At 45.2% G+C, this 23,685-nt stretch overlaps 1 protein-coding gene across 1 annotated transcript; it reads left to right on the forward strand.

Annotated features, from left to right (window-relative positions):
• Positions 1-1,348: 1,348 nt before the first annotated feature.
• Positions 1,349-19,380, forward strand: LOC142775998 (uncharacterized). The gene is made up of 5 exons (XM_075878697.1): positions 1,349-1,527; positions 2,463-2,529; positions 2,623-2,740; positions 10,227-10,338; positions 19,204-19,380. The coding sequence occupies exons 1-5, from the start codon at positions 1,477-1,479 to the stop codon at positions 19,318-19,320; spliced, it is 465 nt and encodes a 154-aa protein (XP_075734812.1). The 5' UTR covers positions 1,349-1,476; the 3' UTR covers positions 19,321-19,380.
• Positions 19,381-23,685: the final 4,305 nt, after the last annotated feature.

Below are 23,685 nucleotides of genomic sequence, written 5' to 3' on the forward strand. Positions count from 1 at the left end.
TCATAAAGCCTAAATAGAAGCGCAAAAGAGGGGGGGGGGAGTGATCTGAAAGAAGCTATAAAAATTTCGGTGCCTGGTTCGTCGCGCGGCAATGTCCGAAATATCATCTTTCTTTTCACAAAGAACACATTAAATAAAAAAAGCTTAACGTAACGTGCAACTTGCCGTGTTTATCGTAAACGCCGGCAGTGCAAGAGTACAACACCCATACGCAGAGATTTCGTCAACCGTATCGCGGCAAGACAGCGTGTTGAAATCCGTTCCGTTGGTTTCGGATAGCACCGACGCACGCGGCGCGCAGGCCACGTGCTTTTTGAGACAGAGAGGGAGTCGCGCCTTCTGCTTCGCATACATATGTAAACAAGAGAGGAAAATTTGCCCAGTCAATATGGCCGACTTTCGGCTTCATCGCGGCTTCACAACGAGTGACGTCATGGCCTCTCCTTACATTTCCTTTCTCCGTGGTTTCAAGTACCTGGTGCTGTTACGAGTGGACAAACAGACCAATGTACAGACAGACAGACAGACCAAAATGTTTGCGTCGAAGGTCCCCAAGAAAGACTATCGTCATTAATAATCTCAAACATTCACAAGGTGTGCATCTCATTGGCTGGACAAGTCGAAAAGCCTTATGAAATGACAAAAACTGTAGCGCATGCAAAAGGGCCATCTTTAGATTGAAAGCTCAGCACTTTCACTCACCGGTGCGCATGCCTACATTGTGCATGATTCTTCCGTTTTCGTAGGCAGCCTCCGAATAATTTTCCGGCGTTGAATTTTCACGCTGGAGGCTGCGCAGCCCGACGTCGATGAAGCGCCGCAGCTAACATGGTTCACAGGCTTTAAGCAGGTTGGCATCGTCGTAGAGGCGCGTAAAGTGTGACACATCAACTCAAGTTATTATATCAAAGCGTATTTAAAACAGAGATTCGTAATGCCGATTGATAAAAAGTACCGCGCTACAATTTGAACAAATCAACCGTCCATGGAGAAAAGAAACATGAAGGAAACTTTGTCCTCCGCGACTTCAACTGACCAAAGCGCAATCGATGCCAATGGGCTGCTGCTTTTCGAGCATAAATTTAATCTTAATATTCAAATGCAAAGAGTCACCGCGCTTGTATGTATAATAAAAGTATTTGTTTTTTTTAATTATGGCTTATACTCACTCGAAAAATTGGCCAAAAAAGCTCAGAGTACTTTTTTGTGTTAGCAATACACTAAATTATAACTAGTGTAAAAAACAACAAAAAATAAAGAAAATAGAGAAGTAGTTTGAGAGATTTTAATATTTTACATTGACCACGCAGCTGCGTTTACTTTACGCAGCGGCGGTGTCGTACCCAATGACGTAGCAGATGTTAATGCAAAACGAGCGCGCGCGTTCCAGTTGGCTCCTGCGTGTAATCGCGGCTGTTCATTTCCTGCCTCCGTGCGTCTGGTTATTGTAGCCACAGAATCCAGGTAGTTTCTGTTATGGATGAAATCTTCGAGCGTTTGAAAAATCTCGCCGAGGAATCGTTGAAGGTATGTATACGTTCCGTACCACACTACGCCTGTGGTAAACGCCAGAAAAGTAATGGAGCTCTCACCCAACGCTTCGAACGTCAACGAGTTGAGATTTAGCTTGGGAAAGCTATTTTAACTCCAGCCAAAGTGAAGTACGTGAAAATACGTAAGAATTAGCCCGACGTTTTGCAAACGACTTGGTTCCTTCCTCAGGGTGGACTGTGGCGACGGTGCGGCGGAGTCTTGAAGACATTCTCAGGGCGCATGACCCCCCCCCCCCCTTTTTTTTTTGCCGCGGAGCGTAGTCCGTGTGCGAACCCCGGTGGAAGGGTTCCGAGACAGTGGTTCTGGGCCGTTCGCTCGATTTCAAGGCTACTACTCAAGTCGCAGCGTATGCAGCGAACGTCCCGAAACGTCAACTGTTCCCTGCATAACAAACTCCGACAGATTATGATAAGGGGGAAAAATTGTGAAATGTAGTACAATTTTTCATCATGTGTTGGAAAAAACTCTTTACTACCTGAATGAAACCTTTTAAACGACAATAAGAAGTGGTCGAAATTTCCAGAACCCTCCACTACGGCGTCTCTCATAATCATGTGGTGGTTTTAGGACGTTAAACCCCACATACCAATTTATTATATGACAATAAAAGCGAAGTCAAAACTCCGTGTTTAGAATTGCCAGGCTAAGAAATCGGCTTCAAATAACGTCGTGAAGTGGTCGAAAGAAACCCGACCGATATTGCTCGAGGCTACATTGTTTCAGTCTCTGATCATCAAGAGGGGCAAGAAAAAATCTAGTTTAAAGAGTCTTTGCCAAAATAGTACAAAGCCAGTGTGCAACATCCCTTTCTGTTGCGTGTCTTGATTCGTCATTAGCTGTACAACTAAGCAGCCAAGGCTCTTGGCCAGTTCGTTTCGCTATCGCTCTGTTGAATTGTTTCGTTGCAGGCTGAAATGAAAGCCGCCGAACTCCACTACGAGAGGCAATTTGCCTACCTCAAGCCCAGCAGTGTAGGTCAGTATATGCAATGCCCCGCTGTAGTCTTGCTGGTTCCTTTTACAAATTGAAGTTTCTATCAGTTCATACGCTGCTGTCTCCTGGTTTCAGGTAAAATCTGCAAGCGAATAGAGGCTGTGACAGAGGCATATAGTAAGGCAGCGAAGAAGGAACCAGACCCAGAAGACCAAGGCACTGACATAGTTGTCTCCAGCAAGAAGTGTGCCGAGTAAGTGTATGGTTGAGATTTTGTTTGTTTGCGTGAACAGTCTTGCAGATGTGTATGTTTTGTCTCCATCATCTGAGATGCATTAGGACCAAGCTGAAGCTCGAGCCACAAAAACATCGGAAGGCGAGTAATAACCCCTTTGAACAACATGCAGTACATTTGTATCTACACTGCCAGGGATTACTTGATTGAAACACCATATAGGGCCGACAACTACTAAAGTGAATACCTCATTACAGAAGAGTTGATAGGTGGGATGGGTGAAATAAATTCATTATGACAACTTGGCAATGAAAACAAAGTAGCAAGGCACACAAACAAATGCAGTTTGTGTACCTTGTTACTTTGTTTGCACTGGCAAGTTGTCATAATTAACTCTTCATTGGTGTTCAAGGCGATAAAACTAAAAATGTCTTTTATGGAACGTCTTATCATGGAGTTGATAAATGCAGTTATTTTCCAAAATATGTATTAAAGGGGTACACGTGTTAAATTTACCGACGCTTATGATACCTAATTTGAATTGTGAACACAGCTTCATGTGGAGCAACGCCAACTGTGCCTAAAGCGACTAATGGTAGCTGTTGCAAAGTAACATTCGTTACTTATTCCAACGGAAACTGACATCGTCCGAGTGCTGTGCACACCAATCTGTGCATTGCAGTTGGTGCGAACCAAGCTAAACGTCAGCAGCCCCATTACGACAAGCAAAGCCAGCCCAAAGCGCACATTCCAGCCCTGCACGTTCACGAGCTCCAACCGAGCAGCTGGCGCATGTGATGGAGGGACAAAAGCGAAGTATAGAGGCCAGTGGCTCATGATATTGTCACATGTCTTACGACAAACTTGATTTAATGGTCGTGTTGAGTTGACTAGCCAAGCAGCAGCTTGGATAGATCTTCTTTGTCCTCTTTCACTAGTGGATCTCGGCCAAGCAGACCATGTGGCAATGGTGCCCTCCTTTGAAAGCATAGACTCAATCCACGTAAAGAAAGAAAAAAAAAATGAAGGCATACATGAAGACACAGATGTATAGATGCAAAAGAGGGAGAGTGCCAGTACTCGCAGCGCAAATAAGGAAGTTTCGCCAACACTTGCGCATAGCGCAAAAAGAAAAGGCATAAAAACACAGAACACAAACAGCAGCAGAAATGCAAAGTCAGGGGCTGTTGTAACACATGAAACTACAAGGGCCACTGTGGGAAGTAGGGCTTCAGCTGAACGACATGAACGGCTTTGGGCTGAAGCTGTCGACGAGAAGACACTGCGCCGTCCGGAAATACCTCGTAGATAATGTCTGTGACACGTCTAAGAACCTTGTACGGTTCAAAATAACGGCTTGGAAGTTTTTCGAATAAACCTGGTCGCCGGGCAGGGATCCACACCCACACTCGGTCCCCAGGGTGGTAGGCGACGTTTCGATGACGGAGGCTGTAATGCCGTGCATCTGTATCTTGTTGGCGACTAGTGTCTATGCGAGCTAACTGATGAGCTTCTTCGACGTACTGAGTGTAATGCTCAGCCTCTGGAGCTAGTTCATCGCTTTGGTCGCACGGAAGCATAGCATCGAGCATGGTTCGCACGTTGCATCCGTAAACAAGGTGGAAATCGCGTTTTTTTTGCGTTGCCGTATTGTAGGCAAACATGATGTATGGAAGAATCTCGTCCTAGGCTTTGTGTTATACTTCCACATACATTGACAGCATGTCTGGTATGATCTTGTTAAGCTTTTCTGTCAGTTCATTGGATTGCGGGTGATAAGCCATCATTTTTCGATAACTTGTGCAGCTCAATTGAAAAATGTTCTCCATCATCACTGTAAACGACGTCCTTCTGTCTGTAATCACGCATGACGGGGCACCATGCCGTAGTAAGATTTGGTGCACGAAGAACTTTGCGACTTCAGAGGCCGTGCCATGGGGTAATGCTTTTGTTTCAGCATAACATGTAATATAATCTGTCGCAAATATAATCTATTTGTTCCCAGAGGACAGCAAAGGGAAGGGTCCGAAAAGGTCCATCCCCATGAGGTGAAATGGTGTCCGCGGTGGTGTGATCGGCTGGAGCAGACCTGCGGGTCTCACAGGCGGAGTCTTGTGGCGCTGGCACTCATGGCAGCCTTTCACATAGCGATGTACACTAGTTGATAGTTGCAGTCAGTGATACTGTTGGCATACAATGCCTCTTCTTGGACAAAAGGACAACTCGTGAGCAATGTGTTGATGGACCTGAGAGTTCCGGCCTTCCAGGGAATCAATAACTGGGCACAATTCTTCGTTTGTCTGCTGTCTTCGCATCAATTCGGAATCGCTAACTGCTCTTGAGTAAGCCATCTTCATCCTCGGAGCCCATGACAGCGTGTCCCACAGGTGCTCGAGAAAGCGTGTCGGTATCCTCGTGTTTGCGCCCTGACCTGTACACAATCGTAATGTCGAACTCCTGCAAGCTCAAACTCCACCGAGTGAAACGGCCAGATGGATCTCTGAGATTGGCCAGCCAGCAGAGAAAGTGGTGGTCAGTCGCCACTTTGAAGGGATGACCGTAGAGGTAAGGTTGAAATTTGGTCATCGCCCACACGACTGCGAGGCATTCTTTTTCTTATGTAGAATAGTTGATCTAGGCTCTAGAAAGAGTACGACTGGCGTAAGCTATTACATGCTCAACGCCGCCATGTTGTTGTACAAGGACAGCGCCAAGTTCGACGTTGCTGGCATCTGTGTGAATTTCTGTAGCAGCATCCTCATCTAAAGTGGCAAGAACAGGAACTGTTTGCATTCTCTGCCGTAGCTCTGCGAACAATCTATCTTGTTCTGCCCTCCAAGTAAATTGTACGCCATCTCGGGTGAGTCGCATAAGAGGTTCAGCTATGTTCGAGAAGTTGGCGATAAAGTGGCGATAATACGCGCACGAGCTTTTTATCTTATGCTCTTTTATCTGATCGAACTGGGAAGGCGGCGACTGCAGCAGTTTTGTCTGGATCAGGTCGCACTCCATCCACAATAACGACATGTCCCAGAAATTTCCGCTCTTCATAGCCGAAATTTTGGAGTTTCGGCGTGAGTTTAGCTGTGGGAATGGCTTCCAGAACCTTTCTCAGGCGCTTCAGATGTTCTTCGGAGCTCTCGGAGAAGATGACGACATCGTCGAGGTAGACAAGACAGCTTTGCCACTTCAAGCCAGCGAGAACAGTAGCCATCATTTTCTGTTAAGTGGCAGGGGCAGAACAGAGGCCGAAGGGAAGAACTCTGAATTCGTAGTTTGTCTGGAGTCACAAACGCGGTTTTTTCTCGATCCCGTTCATCCACTTCGATCTGCCAATAGCCTCTCTTTAGATCGAAGGACGTAAAATACTTCGTGCGTCGTAACCTGTCGAGAGAGTCATTGACCCGTGGAAGCGGGCAGTAGTCTATTTTCGTCGCGCTATTGAGGTTCCTGTAATCAATACAGAATCACAGCGATCAGTCTTTTTTCTTCACTAGAACGACTGGCGAGGACGAAGGGAAGAACTCTGAATTCGTAGTCTGTCTGGATTCATAAACGCGGTTTTTTGTCAATCCCGTTCATCCACTTCGATCTGCCAATAGCCTCTCTTTAGATCGATGGACGTAAAATACTTTGTGCGTCGTAACCTGTCGAGAGAGTCATCGACTAGTGGAAGCGGGCAGTAGTCTTTTTTCGTGGCGCTATTGAGGTTCTTGTAATCAATACAGAATCACAGCGTTCAGTCTTTTTTCTTCACTAGAACGACTGGCGAGGACCAAGGGCTGCTGGGTGGTTGAATAATCCTGTCATCGGGCATCTCTTTTTTAGGTGCGTCTGAATAGCCTTGTATTCTTTGGCAGAAACGCGATAAGATTGCTTGCTGCTGGATGGGGTGGACGTCATCGTCTGTAATAATTCGATGCTTCGTGAGGTGCATTTCATGGACTTTGGAAGAAGAGGCGAAGCAAGATTAAAACTCCCTTAAAAGGTCATGAAGTTCAGCCTTCCTCTTGTCTGACAATGTCGAATTAATGTCGGTGTGGTCTAGAAATTTCTCATCCTCATGCGTTTCCCAGACGCGAAGCACTCCGTGACGTTAGTAACAGGGTCTCCATAGGCTACGGTGGTTCTGCGAAAAAGATGCCGGTGTTTGTAGTTGAAGTTCGTAACTAGTATCTCACTGTCCGTCCCAGACACGCACAACACTTCGGGCGGCGCATACACCTTTGGAGCAGCAGAAGTGCTGGGCTGCTTTCGGCAACCACGTCACTATCTCGGAGGACTTCACAAGTGACTTTGATGGGAACAGTCGTTCGAGGCGGCAGCATCACACTGTCATCAACAACACGCAGCGCAGGTCTACGGCAGTTATCAGCGTCTCGATCTGTTGCGCCTTGAGTCGAGAAGGTCACGATGCGCTCACGGAGATTTATGATGGCACGGTATTCCCAAATAGAAGTCCGTGCCGATAATCGGCTGACGTGAGCAGTCGCGAAGAACGAGGCAGGTGGCTACAAACGTTGACGCTCGAATTTTCACTCTTGCAGTACAGCGACCCAGCGGTGTTATAACATGTCCTCCAGTGGTTCGAATTCGCATTCTATTCCACGGCGTAATCAGTTTCCTGAGATCTTTTGCTAGCCTCCCGCTGATAATCGAACAGTCTGCACCAGTGTCTACAAAGGCATTGGCCTGAAAACCGTCAATCAGCACAGGTATGTCGAGTGACACGCGTTCACTATGTTCAGAAGTGGGTGTCGGCGTTTCTTCGGTAGTGCGCTCAATATCTGACGAAATGCCTTCGGCGTTGCCTGCAAGCGTCAATGGGAGGTCTTCCGCACGTTGAGTCTCAGCTACCTTGCTCCCGAAGGCCCTTGCCTTCAGTTTTCCCGATGAGGGTTCGGGGAGCGTCCCCGTGCTGTCACCTTGAAACGTGGCCCAGTGGCTGTGGGTCTCCTCGGAGACGGTGACTGCAATTGCCGTCGTGTAAAGGGTGCACGCTGTTGCGTGAGATACTCTGTCATAACGCGGTGTTTGCCTTGCACGAATGCACACAAACAGCACCACGCAACGTGCAATAGATAATTGATTCCAGCCTATTTATTGCCGACCAGTCTCGGTTTGTTAGGAAGAGGTGAGAGAATGACAAGCCACCAGGTGCAGCTAACACCACCTGGCATGTAATATGGCATGTGAAACTGTGATGCGCTTCCACACCGCCTGCACTGTCTACTGGCATTCTTTTGCTTGCCACATTTTCTGCACGATGTTGTTACTTTCATTGACATGTGATGGCAACTACTTTCTTGGTGGTTCCCACACTTTGGCCACAGGCACAAACATGTGAGCAGCCACCAAATTTAGCAGATGGTTGGCGCAAGCGTGGCGAAGTGGCAATGGCGACTATGATGTCATTATTCTAGCTGTGCCTGCTTGGAGTTTAGCTGTATTAGTGATGTCTAAGAAGTTAGGAGTCACCTTCGAATCGCCGCAGATGATGTCACGGGGCTTATTCTATTGCACGGGATTGCACACACCAACTTCCAAATTCCTGTCAATTACCTTCAAAGTGATATTTGATTTTGAGTTATGGTAGATTATATACACATTTTTGCAGGAATTGATTAGCAAGCTCTCTCAGCAGCAACATTTTATGTCAGTATCCCTTTAAATAATCGGCTTTTGTGAAGTCCTTAATATCAATGAGGTGTTTTTAAATGTATAATACCGTGCAATGTTTGAATTGCAAGTTTACTTAGCAGTAATGCTTTTGTATCGTAGCCACTGGTCTATGTTGCGGGAACTTTGGCCCCTTGCTTTAAACATGAAGGCGCGTTCTTCTGGCGATCGTTCTTCTGGGAATGTTTGGGACCTAGTGTACTTTTTCTTGAAAGCTATCGAATTGTTTGTCATATTAAATCACTTCCAGATACTCTGAGTGCCACACTCTGAAAAACTGGCCAAGTCTTAATTAAGGAAAAAAATGATTAATAGAAAGTCTCTTATCGTGCCTGACATGCGAGAACAATATTTTTTCTTGTGTGATAATTGTGAAAACCACTTCTTAAAGCTTTGTGGTGAATGTCACTACAATGTGGAAATAGCATGCCACATTTCACATTGGTAATGTTTTTTTTTTGTTTTTGTGTAGAGCTGCACTTAATTTTACACTCCAGAATAAAATTAAATAGGAAATTGTAACAAAAACTTTGGGGTCAAAATTGCACAAAGTGAAGGCCAAGAGCATTCTTATTCAGCATGCAAAATTTCACGGTAAAATATGGGTATGTTCGAGATATATAGAGCTGAAACCAAGGTGACCCATTTACCTTACCCTTTAATGTCCCTTTAATGCAATACACAGACGTTGGCAGGGAGTTGCAAAGGGTGCGCTAGTCCCCCTCAAGGCTCCCCGGTACTTGTCTTCAACCAAGCTATACCAGTGCTCTCCCCCTTCCTTACCTGCGATGGAACACTAGTTCGAAACCCCTCCCCCCCCCCCTAAAAAAATAAAGCCCTGCCAAGGACCACGATGCAATAGACTGATTATTGCTTCCAGACAAGAGAAGCTTAGTGGGCAAAGCCTTTTTTTGTCAAAGGGCACCTAGACCACAGCTAACGACACCAACACCACAACATGTAGTTGCAGCTGTGCACGAGTCTTGAAGAAGCCTCTAGCCATGAGAATTTTCCCAAATGGTGTCTTAATTGCGAAGTTGCAAGCATTTTATGATCCAAAAAAGGTCCTTGCTCATTTAGCTTTTGCTTCATTACAGAGTTCCGTTCGTCGGCTCATCTCTCTTTCTTGTAGAGTGTGAGGAGAGAGAGAGAAAAAACTTACTCATGTAGGCCTAAAGGGTTGTCCTCCTTAGGTGGAGCCCTTAGTTCAGGACCTCATTGACTCGTGCCACATTATGTGCCTGCTGGATCAGCCGACGCCGCTCCTGCGGTTCTGAGCTGGTCAGCGCAGTATCCCAGGAGGAATGTGAGAGTTGAAGGAATAGGACGGTAGCCCGGTGGTTGTGGACATTCTCAGGTGCAGTGGTTCACCGTGGGCTTCGCTCCACAATAGGGTCTGTATGAGAGATATTGTATGGGGTGGAAGAGATGAAAGATGTTAAGGCAGAGGAATGAATTAGTCTGAAGTTGCCGTCAGGCAACAGTGTCCCCTCGATTAAATAATTTATGTGGCGGTGGGAAGTACATGAAGAGGAAAAGCAGCAAGTGCACTTATGTGGGAGCAGACAAACTGGTTATTTTGTGGATCACATAAGCGGACAAGCATAGTGTCATGGCCAACGCTGGGTATTATTGTAAGGCCCCGATAGAACAGATTGTTTCTTGAAATTTGTGATGTGCATGTGGCTTGTAGCACTGCCGCGTTTGGCAGTTGTTGATTGTGACGGCATTCTAAATTTGATGCTTACATTTACTTGAAATGCTAAATTATCATAGGTGGTTTAGGGACCCTTTAAGCATACTTAGGCACTACTATTTCTTTCAGTGATTGCGCAGCTATGACGAAGTTGCTGCAAGAGTTGACGGGGAGCTCAGAGCTCAAGGAGAAGCTCAACGACGGCCTTACGGCGACAAGCATTGATGTGAAAAAGTTAAAGGTAACAATATTTTGCACTGTCACAAGGACTTGATGGCTGATTGGATTCTTGATTGCAGGATGCATTTTTTCCAGCTCTGCAGAATTAAAGGGGTCCTGCAACGGTTTTCCAAATAATTATCGAATGGCTTCACGAAACGACTGCCACAAAAATTTTAGAATCCATCTAGTATGAGCAGAGTTACTGGAGTTTGTCTCAAGCTTCAACCACTTTCCCTCTCTGTTCGTATGTGCAAGTGCTGAAAGCTTTGGGAGGAGGGGGGGATAGTGATGGGAGCACGGAATGTCATTATACAGGGGTGCAACAGCTGCACCAATTGTGCCAAATAGATACAATTTTCCATTACTGCGCTGAGCTACGTCAAAACCATGAAATTTGCTGAATTTACGCCACGCAGGTGCGAAAATGCCCGACCAGCCTCAAACTTTTCTCAGTTGCGTTAATGTCAGCGAAAAATGGTCACCACATTAGCCACCTGCATTTTGCGTCGCGAATCAAACCAAGCTCGCAGACCATAACTTATATACTCGTTAGGTGAGGACACTCGGATCGACCATATAAAGTATAAGATAAAGAAACAATGCAGCGCGCGCGTCGATCCACTGACCACAGGATACCTGTTGGCTGGATGACAGAACTTCAAGCCAAAGAAAAATGCGTGGCTGTAACCATCAGCGCTTCATGGGAATCGTGAATCTCTGAGTCAGCAAACGCAGTTACGGCGTGTTAGAAACGCATGTCGCGTTTCCCACGCGCGAACAAGGTCGACGTACTGCTAACACCATCGTTGCCAGCTACTATGTTGGTTGCCATAGCAATGATGCATTAACAATTTTTCTGGCTTCAAGTTGAAATGACCCGGCACCGTCGCTGGGCCAACGGGCACGCGCAGTGACTTCATCTGGTTGAACGCACCTTGCAAGCGAGCAAAGATGTGTTGTCCTAAACCTAAGCCCACTGCGAAAGGAAAAAAAGAAATAGTGGCAGCGGGTGTAGTGGTTTGAAAATTGCTTGGCCTTGTTTTAATGAACGCAGATCGCTGCCTAAAGCCCGAAACATGTGTAGCGTTTTGACAGTGTTTTCCCGGCGGTGCTTTCCTCGGCGTCATCGCATCAATGCTGCCAGAGAGGGTGGCAAAGCATATAAGGAGCGCCAAGGTCAGCGCCAGCTGAGCGTCGCACATAGAGTTGCCACCTTTCCCAGAAAAAAAATGGCCAGTCAGCGGGGGGTCACGAAGTTGCGGTTATGTGGAAAATAAACTAAGTCCATGTTAAATCTTTGACATGCAATGACATTTATTGTACCCACCTTCAACATCAACATAATATGTCCACGTACATACAAACACAGCATTGAGCGAATCAATTAGTCTCTGGTGGCAAGCGCACAAATATCATGAGTCTTGCAATGCTTGCACTCAAAACGAGCATTAAATTATTACGTATGCAGAACAAAATATTTGCCGCCGAGGTTTTCAGCCAAAGTAAACAATTGGGTGCTTAAATCCGTAGACACAACCTTCATTTCAGACAGAAACTTGCAGAAAATGATTACTTTAATACGTTTTTCACAAACCGCCGCGCCTTCAACTTCCTCGAACGGCCGTGCCTGGAACAGGCGTGCCAACAATGCTATTTCGTCGCCCGTGTCTCTCAGCCCGCTCAGCCCCCACTACGATTCCTAAAACCACTACGAGCGGCACCTGCAGGGAACAATGTTCCCAGGTGGGATAATTATGGAATAGTCGTGTCTTCGGAGTAGATTTTCAATTTTTTTGGTAATTTTTTCTGAGCTGTTGAGTGCTCCTTTAAAATGTATACAACGCATATATACCTACACATGCAATAATGTGCTGCACACTCGCAACGCATAAAAGAAATAAAGAAATCCTATGTGCTCGCCTTCTCCTATTCACGGAACTTAAATATGTACTTATAATTCGACTTAGCGGCTCGGATGAGCTTGTTTTCTCTCGCCATATTTATAAACTCTTCACAGCTGTACACCAAATTATACCGCACACGAAGTTCCGCTTTAAGCATTGGGATGCTTAGCTGGTTTCTTTCATCCGTCCATAAGTTTCCCATCTCACTGAAGACGCGTTTAACGAACGCATTCCTGAAGGGAATGGAATAAACATGCTCCATTAGGTTCTGCAAGAAGGGGCATTTCAGCTCTTTTAAGAACTTCAGCCACATCGACCTTGATTTCTCATCACATTTAAGTCCAGGCAGAGCATCCTTCAAAAGACAAAGCTCTGAGTAGTTAGTTCCCTTCCTCTTGAAAGTCAATACCAAAAAGGTTGCCCGCATTTTTTACCATCAATAAAGTGGGTGCACCTTTGCGCAGATTCAATTCAGCAAGCATTTTAAAGGGGGGAGTTCTCGAAGTCAAACCACTTTCCGAGGTACGCAAGGGCACTGTCTTAGGCAATCACAAAGTCCAGCTTTGCAACTTGTCCACCAGGAAGGATTTCAAGTCCCAGATTAGCCTTGACACCGGAGAACATATCATCCCTTCGATTAATTAGCTGCTTCCTGTGCGTAGTCATTACAGCGTAAAGTTCTGTCGACTCAACGTGACTCTTTCTGAGGGTGATGATTGCTGAATGAAATATTGCAAGGAATGAGTGCATGAAGTGCATGTAGCCTTCCGAAAGTGTGACACTCTCTGAAAGTCTATCAGCTAGGTTGCCTATAAATCTCCAGATCACTTTTTTGCACTCCTTCTCTCCTTCACTGAGCAAGTATGACTTGATGGGTGCCCAGTTTTTAATTAATCTGTCTAAGGCTGCAAGAAAACTTAACCAGCAGATCGAAATATGACACAAAGCTTTGCTATATTCCTGATCACGAAATTCGAAGAACATTTTCAATTACTCTACACATTTCGAGCTAGAAGAAAATTCTTTGAATACATTTAGTACAAGAGTTTCACCATGAAACATCAAAGACTTGACTGCGTGCTTGGCAGTGTTATGCAGAACATGGCAATTGCAATTGGCCTTCAACAAAGTCGGCTGATCTTTCGGCATCTTCTGGAAAACTGAGTTATGTTTCCCATTATGCACAGAAGCATTATCCACGCTATACGCTACAGCTCGCTCGAAAGAAAGGCCTACCTTCTCCAAATTTGTTGCCAAAAGTTCGCAAATGACGCCGGAAGTCTCGTCCGCCTGCTCACAAAAGTCGATGGGAGTATCAGTTAATCTGGCACCACTCACATCGTAGAAATGCACTGCAATGGGGAAACGTTTTCCGTTTCCTTTGTAAGAAGCGTCAGTGGAGAGAGCGAACGGAACGTTGCGGCCTGCTGGACAAAGTTTTTCAACTATGCACTCCACTGAACAAGGCGCCAGTACATCTTTCACGAGGTGTTCCATCTTCATTCTTCCGAGTTGCATTCTGGAAGCAATGTTTGAATCCGAGAAGACTTTCGGTGCCAACTTGCTGCCGCAGTCCATTGACAGGTAACTGTAGTTCTGCTTGATTCCATGAAATATGGTGCCCAGCTCCGCAGCAGTCACGTTATCTTCTGCGCTAGGAATGGCTGGAACAAAGAACTTTTTGACTGTAGCCGACTGTTTCGAGGCGGGGCTCTTCTGTTCATGTGTGTGCGTTGATGCATGATGCTTCACAGCGCTGACGCCATCAAATTTAACCGTAAACGTGCTTGCACATATGGTGCACCTTGCAGCTGTGGCATCGTCGTCCTCGGGCAGGAGCCAGCTCTCGTACTCTGGTTGAGATATCTACTTTTTACGGAACGTGCACTGACGTATTTTTCGTTTTTTCAAAGGTGGAGAATCCATGCTTACGATGCAACAAAAGGAAGCAATATAACTATTTATACTGATTTCCGCTCCGTTCCAAAGATCGGTGGGCTTGAAGGGTTCTTGCTTCGAGCTTTTATAGGTACATAGTAGAAAGTGGTTTTCTTCAGTCCTATCAAGAGCACTGCACAGCTTCTTGGGGAGGGGGAAGGAGGATTGATCTTGTATGCGTGCAAGGCTTGCCGTAACTCTTCGCAAGCCCTGGCAGGAGAGGAAGGGCGATGTCCCCTTAGAGCGGTTGGCGTTTCCTTTTGCTGCTGAATGTGCCAGGCTTCGAGGAGGAGCTGCCGGCAAGGGTTCCTTCCTTTTGCCAGAATCATCGCGCCGTCGAGACGGATATGGTGGTCAAACCGCTCGCAGTGTTCTGCTACTGCGCTCCGTTCTCGGTTCAACTGATGGAGGTTATTCTTGTGCTGCTGCATTCTTTCGTGGAAGTTCTTGGTTTCCCCAATATAGGAAGCGGGGCAGTCGGCGCGATCTGGTACACGACGCCCTGAGCTTTTTCCACAGGTGTGCGGTCTTTAGACCGAGGGATGAAGCTGCCGATAGTGGTGGATGGCTTGTGTGCTACTTCGACTCCTGTGTTTCTCACTATACGGGATATTGCTTCTCTGGCGTTGCTGATCGATGTAGGGGATCGACACGCGGTGTCATTCCGGCGACGCAGGTGTCACGTTTCTCCCATCTTTTCTCTTCCCTCGTTTTTTCTCCACCTGCGCAGTCAGTCCCCGACCGCGCTGGTGGAATTGTTCAGTCAACACATGCGGCAAACACAGCGAAGAGTAAAAACAAAATATTTGGGATACGATGAGCAAAAAACCGGCCGGTCTTAAATGCAGACCGGCGACCGGCCTTTTGTGTAAAAAAACGGCCCGGCCAGTTCAAAACCGGGCAGGTGGCAACCCTAATCGCACAGTGTGTCAAAGAGAATGAACCAAAGACCTCGTAAAGCAGTGCGCATTGTCCATCAATGCAGCAACAAGAAATATTCCTGAAAACCGATGTGTTATTTGCAGTTCCGAGGTGAGAAAAACGAATCACAGTACCACCAGATTTTTTTTTTACTTCTAGCGCCAGCTGTTGAAATCGGAAGAACCAGAAACTTTCAATATGCGACCCCTGAGCTTGCAAGTTGTACATCCTTTAGGCCACGCATTCAGTCAATACACGAAGGCCTGCTAACCTACCAAGGGGCTTGAGTATGGCACTCGAAAACAGTTTGAAGAAATCGCAAGCGCTTCCTGTTGAAGTTTCTGGGGAACAAGCTAAGTCAAATACAAGCATCAGTTGAGAATTTTCGGGTCACACAGAGCACGGCGACGACTTGATAGATCCGAGGTGGGTGGCAGCCATTTTGACAGCAGCAACGATGCTGTTACGTAGCGGAAGTCGCTGGCAGCCGTGCACCGATTCGTACTTAATTCGTCGACTCACTTTTGGCGTCGGCGCCGACGCTGAAGATATCTGAATCATCCAGAAGTGGACGTTTTGAGGCGTTTGATACGCCGGAAAAACGCTGTGCGAATTTCAGGCATAAGCCACCTTCGCCGCAGTACACTGGTGTCCTGCAAAAAAAGTGTATAATGATTTGGGAGGGGCTGTTAGCGCTAGTCACGGGACAGCACATTTTGTTCAATTTCTCATGTGTGTATGGCCTGCACAATTTGGAGTGCTAGAATAATGACTGACGTCTAAAAAAAAGTTGTGGCACTCATTTAGAGTGGCAAATGACATTTCTGTTGCCCTAAAAAATAATTTTAAAAACGTATCTGCCACTTTTTTCCCCACCCCAACTCTTGGTTTTTAAGAATCTCCCAAATTTTTAGGCCCCCAGCTAGGCAGAGCCCCATTTAAATGAGCGGAGTCTGTAAATAAATTCGACGGGCGTGGCAAATGCCAATGTGAACTTCATTGTTGTCTCGGTGGAGTAATTCAGAATACTACTTCTTATTGAAATAGCAGTGCTCATGTTCACTCTGCACAATTTGAGTGGGTCGAATGTTTTCTACATATATTTATATTCTATATGTAAGCCTTTTTTTACACTGCTTCAAATTCGGTCTTTCATGGTAGAATGTGTATTTTTTTTTCCTTAAGGTGCTCCAAGTTTGGATTTTAATGCTCTAAAAGTAACGTTTTACTGCTCCGAAAATTGCTCCGAATTTCATCTTGGCTGTTGCACCATTGATTATGTCGGCATACGTCGTGACCTTGAGAACTTTCTTTTCTTTTTTTCTTCGAACCCAAGGCTGACTTTCAGTGTGATCCCAAGCGAGTGCATGGGCACATCGCGTCATCCTGTGGCAGCTACTATAACTATGTAGCTCGCGATGCTCAAATTATCCAAAGGTCGTGGACATTGGGTTTATTTTATGGCGTAGTCATACGGGTTTATGGCATCATTTGCCTTGAGAGGAGGGAGTGATTTCTACCTGACTTTGAGAATAGTAAATTCCAGGCCACCAGCTGTGCGATAATGTTTGGCTTGCGTGTTCTTGGGAACCTTGACTACTGTTTGGAAGTGTTTTACAACCATGCTAGAATCCTTGAAATGCTCAGTTGGGGATGCACCAAAGTTGCCAAATGCCATTGGGCTAACAGGTTAATTATCACAAAAGCCCCGCCGCGGTGGTCTAGTGGCCAAGGTGCTCAGCTGCTCACCCACAGGTCGCGGGTTCAAATCTCGGCTGCGGCGGCTGCATTTCCGATGGAGGCGGGAATGTTGTAGGCCTGTATGCTCAGATTTGGGTGCACGTTAAAAAACCCCAGGTAGTCGAAATTTCCGGAGTCCTCCACTACGGCGTCTCTCATTATCAAATGGTGGTTTTGGGACGTTAAACCCCAGATATGAATCAATGAATTATCACAAAAGAAGCTCAAAAGAAGTGGAAATCTAACCTTTTTTTTCAATTTTTGAAAATATGTTTAGTTATAACCAAATAAAAAAAATGTCCTTCATGCGCAAAGTGGAGCTGAAAGTTAGTTTCAAAATGGTGAAGTAAAATTGCCTTCTTGTAGTAAATAAAATAAGAAACATCGAAGCATCATACAGCCAAAAAAAAAAAAGATAGGACCATAACATTACTTCTGTTGCAATCTTTTCTATCTGTAGAATGCAATGACATTTCATTTTGCAGGATCTGAGCAGCCACTTGAATGGAAATGTGATTATATGAAGTCATCATGGGTAATTTTTACAATTGATAGATATACAGTAAAACTTCGTTAATTTATAGTCACTGGATCTTGAAAAAATCTTCATATTAGGTGAGTTTTTGAATTACCGGAATATAGAAAAATTGCTGGAATGCATTCAGAACTTGAAAAGTGGTCAGGGCTGGTTGTTTGCTATGCCGACTAGTTTGCGACTTCAGTGGTTATGTTGACCCGCAATACCAGGTCAAATTTTTGCCGTAAACAACAAGGAATGCCGGGCCTCGCTGCTGTCACAAAAAAAAAAAAAAAAAAAAGTGGCAGCTCCATGTACAGTGGATATCGATATGCGAAGCACGAATGAGAAAGGTTGATATGTCACTCAGCACAACGCTACGAGGCACAAAATCAGCACAACGCTACGAGGCGGGTGTAAATTATGTTTCATGATTCAATGTCTTGATTATCAAGTTTGGACGTGTTATTTACCTTTGTCATTTATTCACCTCATGTAATACCAAATTTGGTATATGTAGAGCTAGGGAAACGGCAGTGAGCGCATCATGAGTGTGGCATGTAGTCATGAGTTACGACATTTGTCACGATTTCCACGTTAGAGTCTGTCACTTGTGTTCACCATGCAGTCATGTCATACCATACCAGTTTTTCAATGTCATGTGAAGGAAACCACCGCAATAGCAGCAACACCTTGAAATGTAAATCATGACACTGATGATGTGGATGTCATGATTTTCATGTTATCACTAGTCAATTATGCTTGTCATACAGCCATGTTATGCCATACCAATTTTGGTATCGATGCTGTTATCGATACGACCAGTATAGCTAAAAGTCGTAGGCGGCGAGATAGATACGGTCAAAGTCGCCAAAGTTTGCTAAAAAATGCTTCGCATTAAAAAGACTGTCATGATCAACTGCAATGTGCACCTTCGAAGATAAGACATCTCGACTGCAATACAGTAGTGACACGCGGGCAACATGTTGCCTGCTCTTCGCTACATCAGTATGTCATGATGCGACCATTTGCCAATTCTGTATAGTAAAATAAAGAATTTAATAATAGACAGCGTGAAGAAATTCGCGATGTTTTAGCTGAAAAACATTATCATTGAAGCTTAAACGAGTTCTCGAAGCAGGCGCTGCAGGCACGAACTATGCCAACAGTGCAATTGCGCAAATTGCTGAAGCAACCAGCACTCGGAGGTTCCCATACATTGTGAATTCCCCCAGCCTGCTTTTTTGTATTCCCGGTAAGAATGAGTAAATAATGAAGCGCTCATGTTGTGAGAAGCATGCGACACACTGTCCGCGCGTCACCGCTATGTTGCAGTGAAGCGTGTCTAGTTTTCCACAGGCGCACGTTTTAGCTGATTGCAAGACCGCTTTTTTTTTACGGTTTTATTTTTCGTGCTGCAAGTTTCGAGATGGGAGTGCTTCAGCTGCCACTCGGCAGTTTCGTCGCTACATTACATTGCCTAGTGCTGTGAAGGACTGTTGTTTCTGCGGTTTTGCAGCGAAATCGGGATTGGGAATTGGTACACTATATGAAGTACCTTATGCCTATAAAGTTATACCTCTTCTATTTTAGATAAAGCTTTGTTGTAACGTTTCACTCCGTAGGCACTCTGCCACTTCTGTTTCGCCATCATCATGCATTGGAATATGGCTAAAGCCCAAAGTACTGAATGTTGACGAAGTTAATACAAATTACATTAGGGGGTGGCATTGCACCGGCCATTAATTAATGTGCTTCATTGACTACACTAAAGGACTGTGCTTTCTCAGCAATGCCTTCTATTTTCTAGATTGCTCCTTGCACCTTACAGTGTATGGTCTCATTCATTTGTTTCTGTTTGCAGGAACTTGAGATGACCGTGCGCGAGATTGCAAGCTCTGTGGAAAAAGACGTCAAAGAGCTGCAGGAGCGTTTTGATCGTCTCGAAGTAGATCCTGCTAATTTTTCTTTTCCTTTTTAAAGCTGTTTTTTGCAAGCATTGTATTACTCCTATAATTAAAAATGGGAACTTCCTCCCTCAGATGAAGCCTGTCATAACGCACAAAATCGGGGGATTGCGTACATACAAAACACGGCACCTGCAAGCACAAAGTAATGTGGCCAGTTCAGAGTGCACCGGTCGCATGCATATCTGTAAGGACCCGTTTTCGATAACTGATGCCGTTTCCGTCCTGGGCTTATCGGTGATCAGCTGTTTTTCATGTGATTCCTTGTCAAGGACACTTTGCAGTGCCACATTTCATTGTTCCCTGGATATGAATCCATGATCGTCATCATCGCCTGTAGCAACTGAGGCGTTGTGCTGCGAAACATGTGGATGAAGGAGGGGGTATAGTGCAATGCGATGGAAAGAAAGAAAAGTACAACCACATCTCATCAGAACAAAGTTGCATTGTACAAGAAAATAAGTTTATTATCTAAAATTTGTTTTGAAGCTATATTTTTTACACTGTCTATTACAGAACTATTTTTTTACTTCATTATAACCTACATTTTTTTTACATCTGGGTTCGTTATATCGAGGTCGAAGCATAGCAAGTCTGGTGCAGACTCTTGAAACATTGCTTGCTGCCATTTTCCTCATTAGGCTTCTAGATATTTTCTTTCCTTTATCACATCTGCATGTCTCTGCTTGAGTGTCCGTGTTGGTAAATATAGGTCTACTCATTCTGGTGGATGGGGCTGAATTTTGAGACGGCTCTTTCGTGTCTAATTCATCAAATATACAGCTTGTGACAGCAATCTGGAGTGCTTGTCCACTGGTGCAGGCTTGTGTGCATCTGCTTTTGAGGAGGAAATGCCACAGACTCTTAAAGTTGTACCTGACTATATACCTTTCCATGGGAGAAAAAAATTGCCACCGTGCTGACTGCACACGAGAGTATGAAGGCCAACATCGCAGCCTCAGTAGTGCATTTTTTTGGGGAGGGGGGGGGTGCGTCTGTTTTAACGCGTAGCCCAGAGAGGATTATGGGCAGCACTCTGGAATGGTCTGTGAAAGGGTTTACAGTGTATTAATGTATTGTAGGTCCTGCCTGCGGTTTGTAACCTTGAGACCTCCTGCGTATTTGCCTGTACTGTATTATCTTACTATGGTGATAAAAGCTCACGACATGGCCCTTTATGGATTCACCTAAACCAAGTCGAAACTAAGAGCCATCTTCTTTTTCATTTATACTTGATGTATTTAACCTACCACAGCACCCTCCAGAAGCTGGTAATCACACTACAGGGGCGAAATCAATTTGAAGCACATGGACGGTGAATATGACAAGTTCAATGGAAAGCACAGTTGGTAGAGCATTGTACACATTATTCAAAGGTCGCAGGTTTGGTCTCTGCCCACGGAAATTTGTTTTCATTTGCTTTTTACATTTATATTGCAATTACTTCTAATAACATCCTCTATCCTTTCCTCTGCATGATTGTCCATTAGATCTCATTATTACTGGTTCAAAAAAAAAAAAAAGCCCTTAAGCGTACACTTATTTCTTCATACAGTATCCCGGCTGCGGCGGCTGCATTTCCGATGGAGGCAGAAATGTAGGCCCGTGTGCTCAGATTTGGGTGCACGTTAAAGAACCCCAGGTGGTCGAAATTTCCGGAGCCCTCCGCTACGGCGCCTCTCATAATCATATGGTGGTTTTGGGACGTTAAACACCACATATCAATCAATCAATAATTCTTCATACAGTAGCTATAAGTAGTTTAAAACTAGCGGCAAGAAATCTTAATACAATGAAATCATGCACTAAAATCTGCTGCATGTTTCCACAGATCTCATTTGCCACACTTAGTGCACATGTGCTTTGGCATTTAGAATTGTTTTTTGCACTACCCATGGCTAGTATTCTGGTTATTTCAGTTGTACAGTAACAGCCCCAAAAATGTGTTGGTTCTATGCTTGAGCCCAGGAACGGAACAAATTTTGTTTGTTGTCTTTTCTAAGAAATCGGCATAGATTTTCTGGTAGCTTTGTGCTAAAATAGGTGGACGGCTACTGTTCGTTTCCAAATTATTCTCCACACAAGTGATTTATGTTAAGCAAACTATGATGCCTTCAAACGTGCCCAGATGAGCTGGGCTTGGAGCGCGTAGCCAAATGGAATGATAGGAGCTCACGGGTAAGGAAAAAGCTAAGGCACGCAAATGATGGAGCACAGCACTGTGTGTCTTGGCTTCTTTCTTTGTGCTGTAAAATAATAGGGGCATTTAGCTTATACGTACACTTCTTTACATTACTGGATACCAGATAGGATCTGCGCATGTGCGGGTCTTTATGGAACGTAAACCTTTACGTTTCTCGCCAGGTGAGGTTTAAAATTTTACATTCTCGCCATATAGGCTTTTCGCCATATCTCGCTAATCTACCTTCGTTCGTAGAAACTTGTGGCATCCGTATTGCGGGGACTCGAGCCGTCGAGTTGAAATAAGCCGAAGTGCGAGCGCCAATAGTCATTACATTGTTTCAGCCGGATCACCAAAGCTAGAATGGCCTAGGACATAGACGCTGTAAACGTGCAAACTCCCGACAAGCTGGAAGCTGGATAAGTGGCGCCATCTAGCTGGGCAATAGTGAACCAAGTAATCACAACATTGTTATTGCAGAAACATCGTGCATTGTACGTCTGATGCAAAAACCGCGTAGCGGCGTTATTACAAATGAGTTACCTCTTTAATCATTTTCACCTCAAAAACATTACGCTTTATCCAACGTGTCCATGACCGTGGTTGCACGAAGTGTCACAAGATGTCGATACCATCGTTGCAGTAGCCTTGTATTTTTCACCCTTTTGCGCATACGAGAAATCTGTAGGCGATAAAATAACATCTCGTGGTTTTGCCACAACAGTGATTCAATCCCATCTAAGTCAAATGCAGTTTATATGCAGTTAGCATCACCATTTATGGTTTGGGAAAACTTAAAGGTATAAGCGTTCACGTACGTACGTAAACGTTTACGTATGAGGAGCTAGAACGTTGAAATGCCTGCATTCCGGTCACACGTTAACGTAAAGAAGTATACGTACAAGCTAAAACTCCCTAATGAAGCAGTACCAATTAGGCCAGTTTGTTGCACTATAAAATGTGTTTAGCTCCTTCTTATGCTGTTCAGCCCTATCTGCTGCACACGTTAACAAGTATGTTATGGCACAATATATCTTATAGCACATGGCAATAAAAAAATGGGCAGATCCCACGTACAGTGGGAATCGATATGGGAAGCACGAATGAGGACGGTTGATATTTCACTTTAAAATGAGCGCAACAATATGAGGCGGTGGTAAATTAGGCCGTACATGACTTCCTCGTCATGATTATCATGTTTGAACAAGTGATTTATCTTCACCATCTATTCACGTCGCCTGATACTAAGTTTGCTATGTGTGAAGCTAGTGAAACGGCCACAAACGCATCATGAATGGCCCAAAACACTCCGACGTAACGTTGACTTAACGTTGACGTGCGTGCACACTGGGCACAGCAACGCTGCGCTAGCACTCTAATAATTATTAGTCTGACGCCAGGCGCGACCAGCGTTCGTTGGCGCGGCCTGGCGGCAACTGGCACCAAATGCGACAGAGTGCATTTCGCGCCGATGGCATTACCCAGACAGCACTGCGTCTGCCTCTCTTCGTGAAGGAGGTACGCCCGCCGCGCTCACACGCGCATGCGTCGCGCAGATCGGCGCCTGGCGTTGAATCGCCGTCGTGAAGCGACAAAACGAACACCGACGCGCACGCGTGCCTGGTCCCGTCGAAGTGTATTGGTGCCTTGAGTGAGGCATGCAGTCATGTTCTTACAGGTCGGAAGTGGAACCTGTGGCGGCGAACTTGCCTTCACTCTATAGCGAGCACGTAACGCGCAGCGGTGTATCACTGTTTTCACTGTTCACCACGAGCTCCTCACGCAGAAGCGCTTTCTCGAGTGGTTTAGCGTGGCGACTATGCTTTCGTGCATTGTGCGGAGATGAGAATCTATAACTTCAAGAAACGTGAAATATGGACCATCAGGTAGCACCAATGGGTGTTTTGTACCAGGGCTTTCATTGAGGTTTTGTAGTCACCCACCAATTCTAAGTAGGTTTTCTCCATCTATAAATGGTCGCAAGTCGGTCACCTTTGAACTTTATGTATAACCTGTTTCTGGAGCAGCGCGAATATTTTATCATTAAAGGCTTCACTTTGACCTTGGTGTACCCAATAACACTCGGCTGCCAATACTTTCTCGGTCTTCAGGGATCCATACTTTGAGCAACTTTTATTAGCATTATATACGAAACGTCATACCCACGCCGTGACTCTCAGCAATTTGATGAGAGAGC

This window comes from Rhipicephalus microplus, chromosome X (assembly GCF_043290135.1).
Source record: "Rhipicephalus microplus isolate Deutch F79 chromosome X, USDA_Rmic, whole genome shotgun sequence".
NCBI lineage: Eukaryota > Metazoa > Arthropoda > Arachnida > Ixodida > Ixodidae > Rhipicephalus > Rhipicephalus microplus.

Excerpts from the sequence above, each read along its gene's own strand:
- LOC142775998 (XM_075878697.1), top strand. The coding sequence starts at position 1,477 with ATGGATGAAATCTTCGAGCGTTTGAAAAATCTCGCCGAGGAATCGTTG. Across the intron at positions 2,530-2,622 it reads CCTCAAGCCCAGCAGTGTAG|GTAAAATCTGCAAGCGAATA; the intron begins GTCAGTATATGC and ends TCCTGGTTTCAG. Across the intron at positions 2,741-10,226 it reads TCCAGCAAGAAGTGTGCCGA|TGATTGCGCAGCTATGACGA; the intron begins GTAAGTGTATGG and ends TATTTCTTTCAG.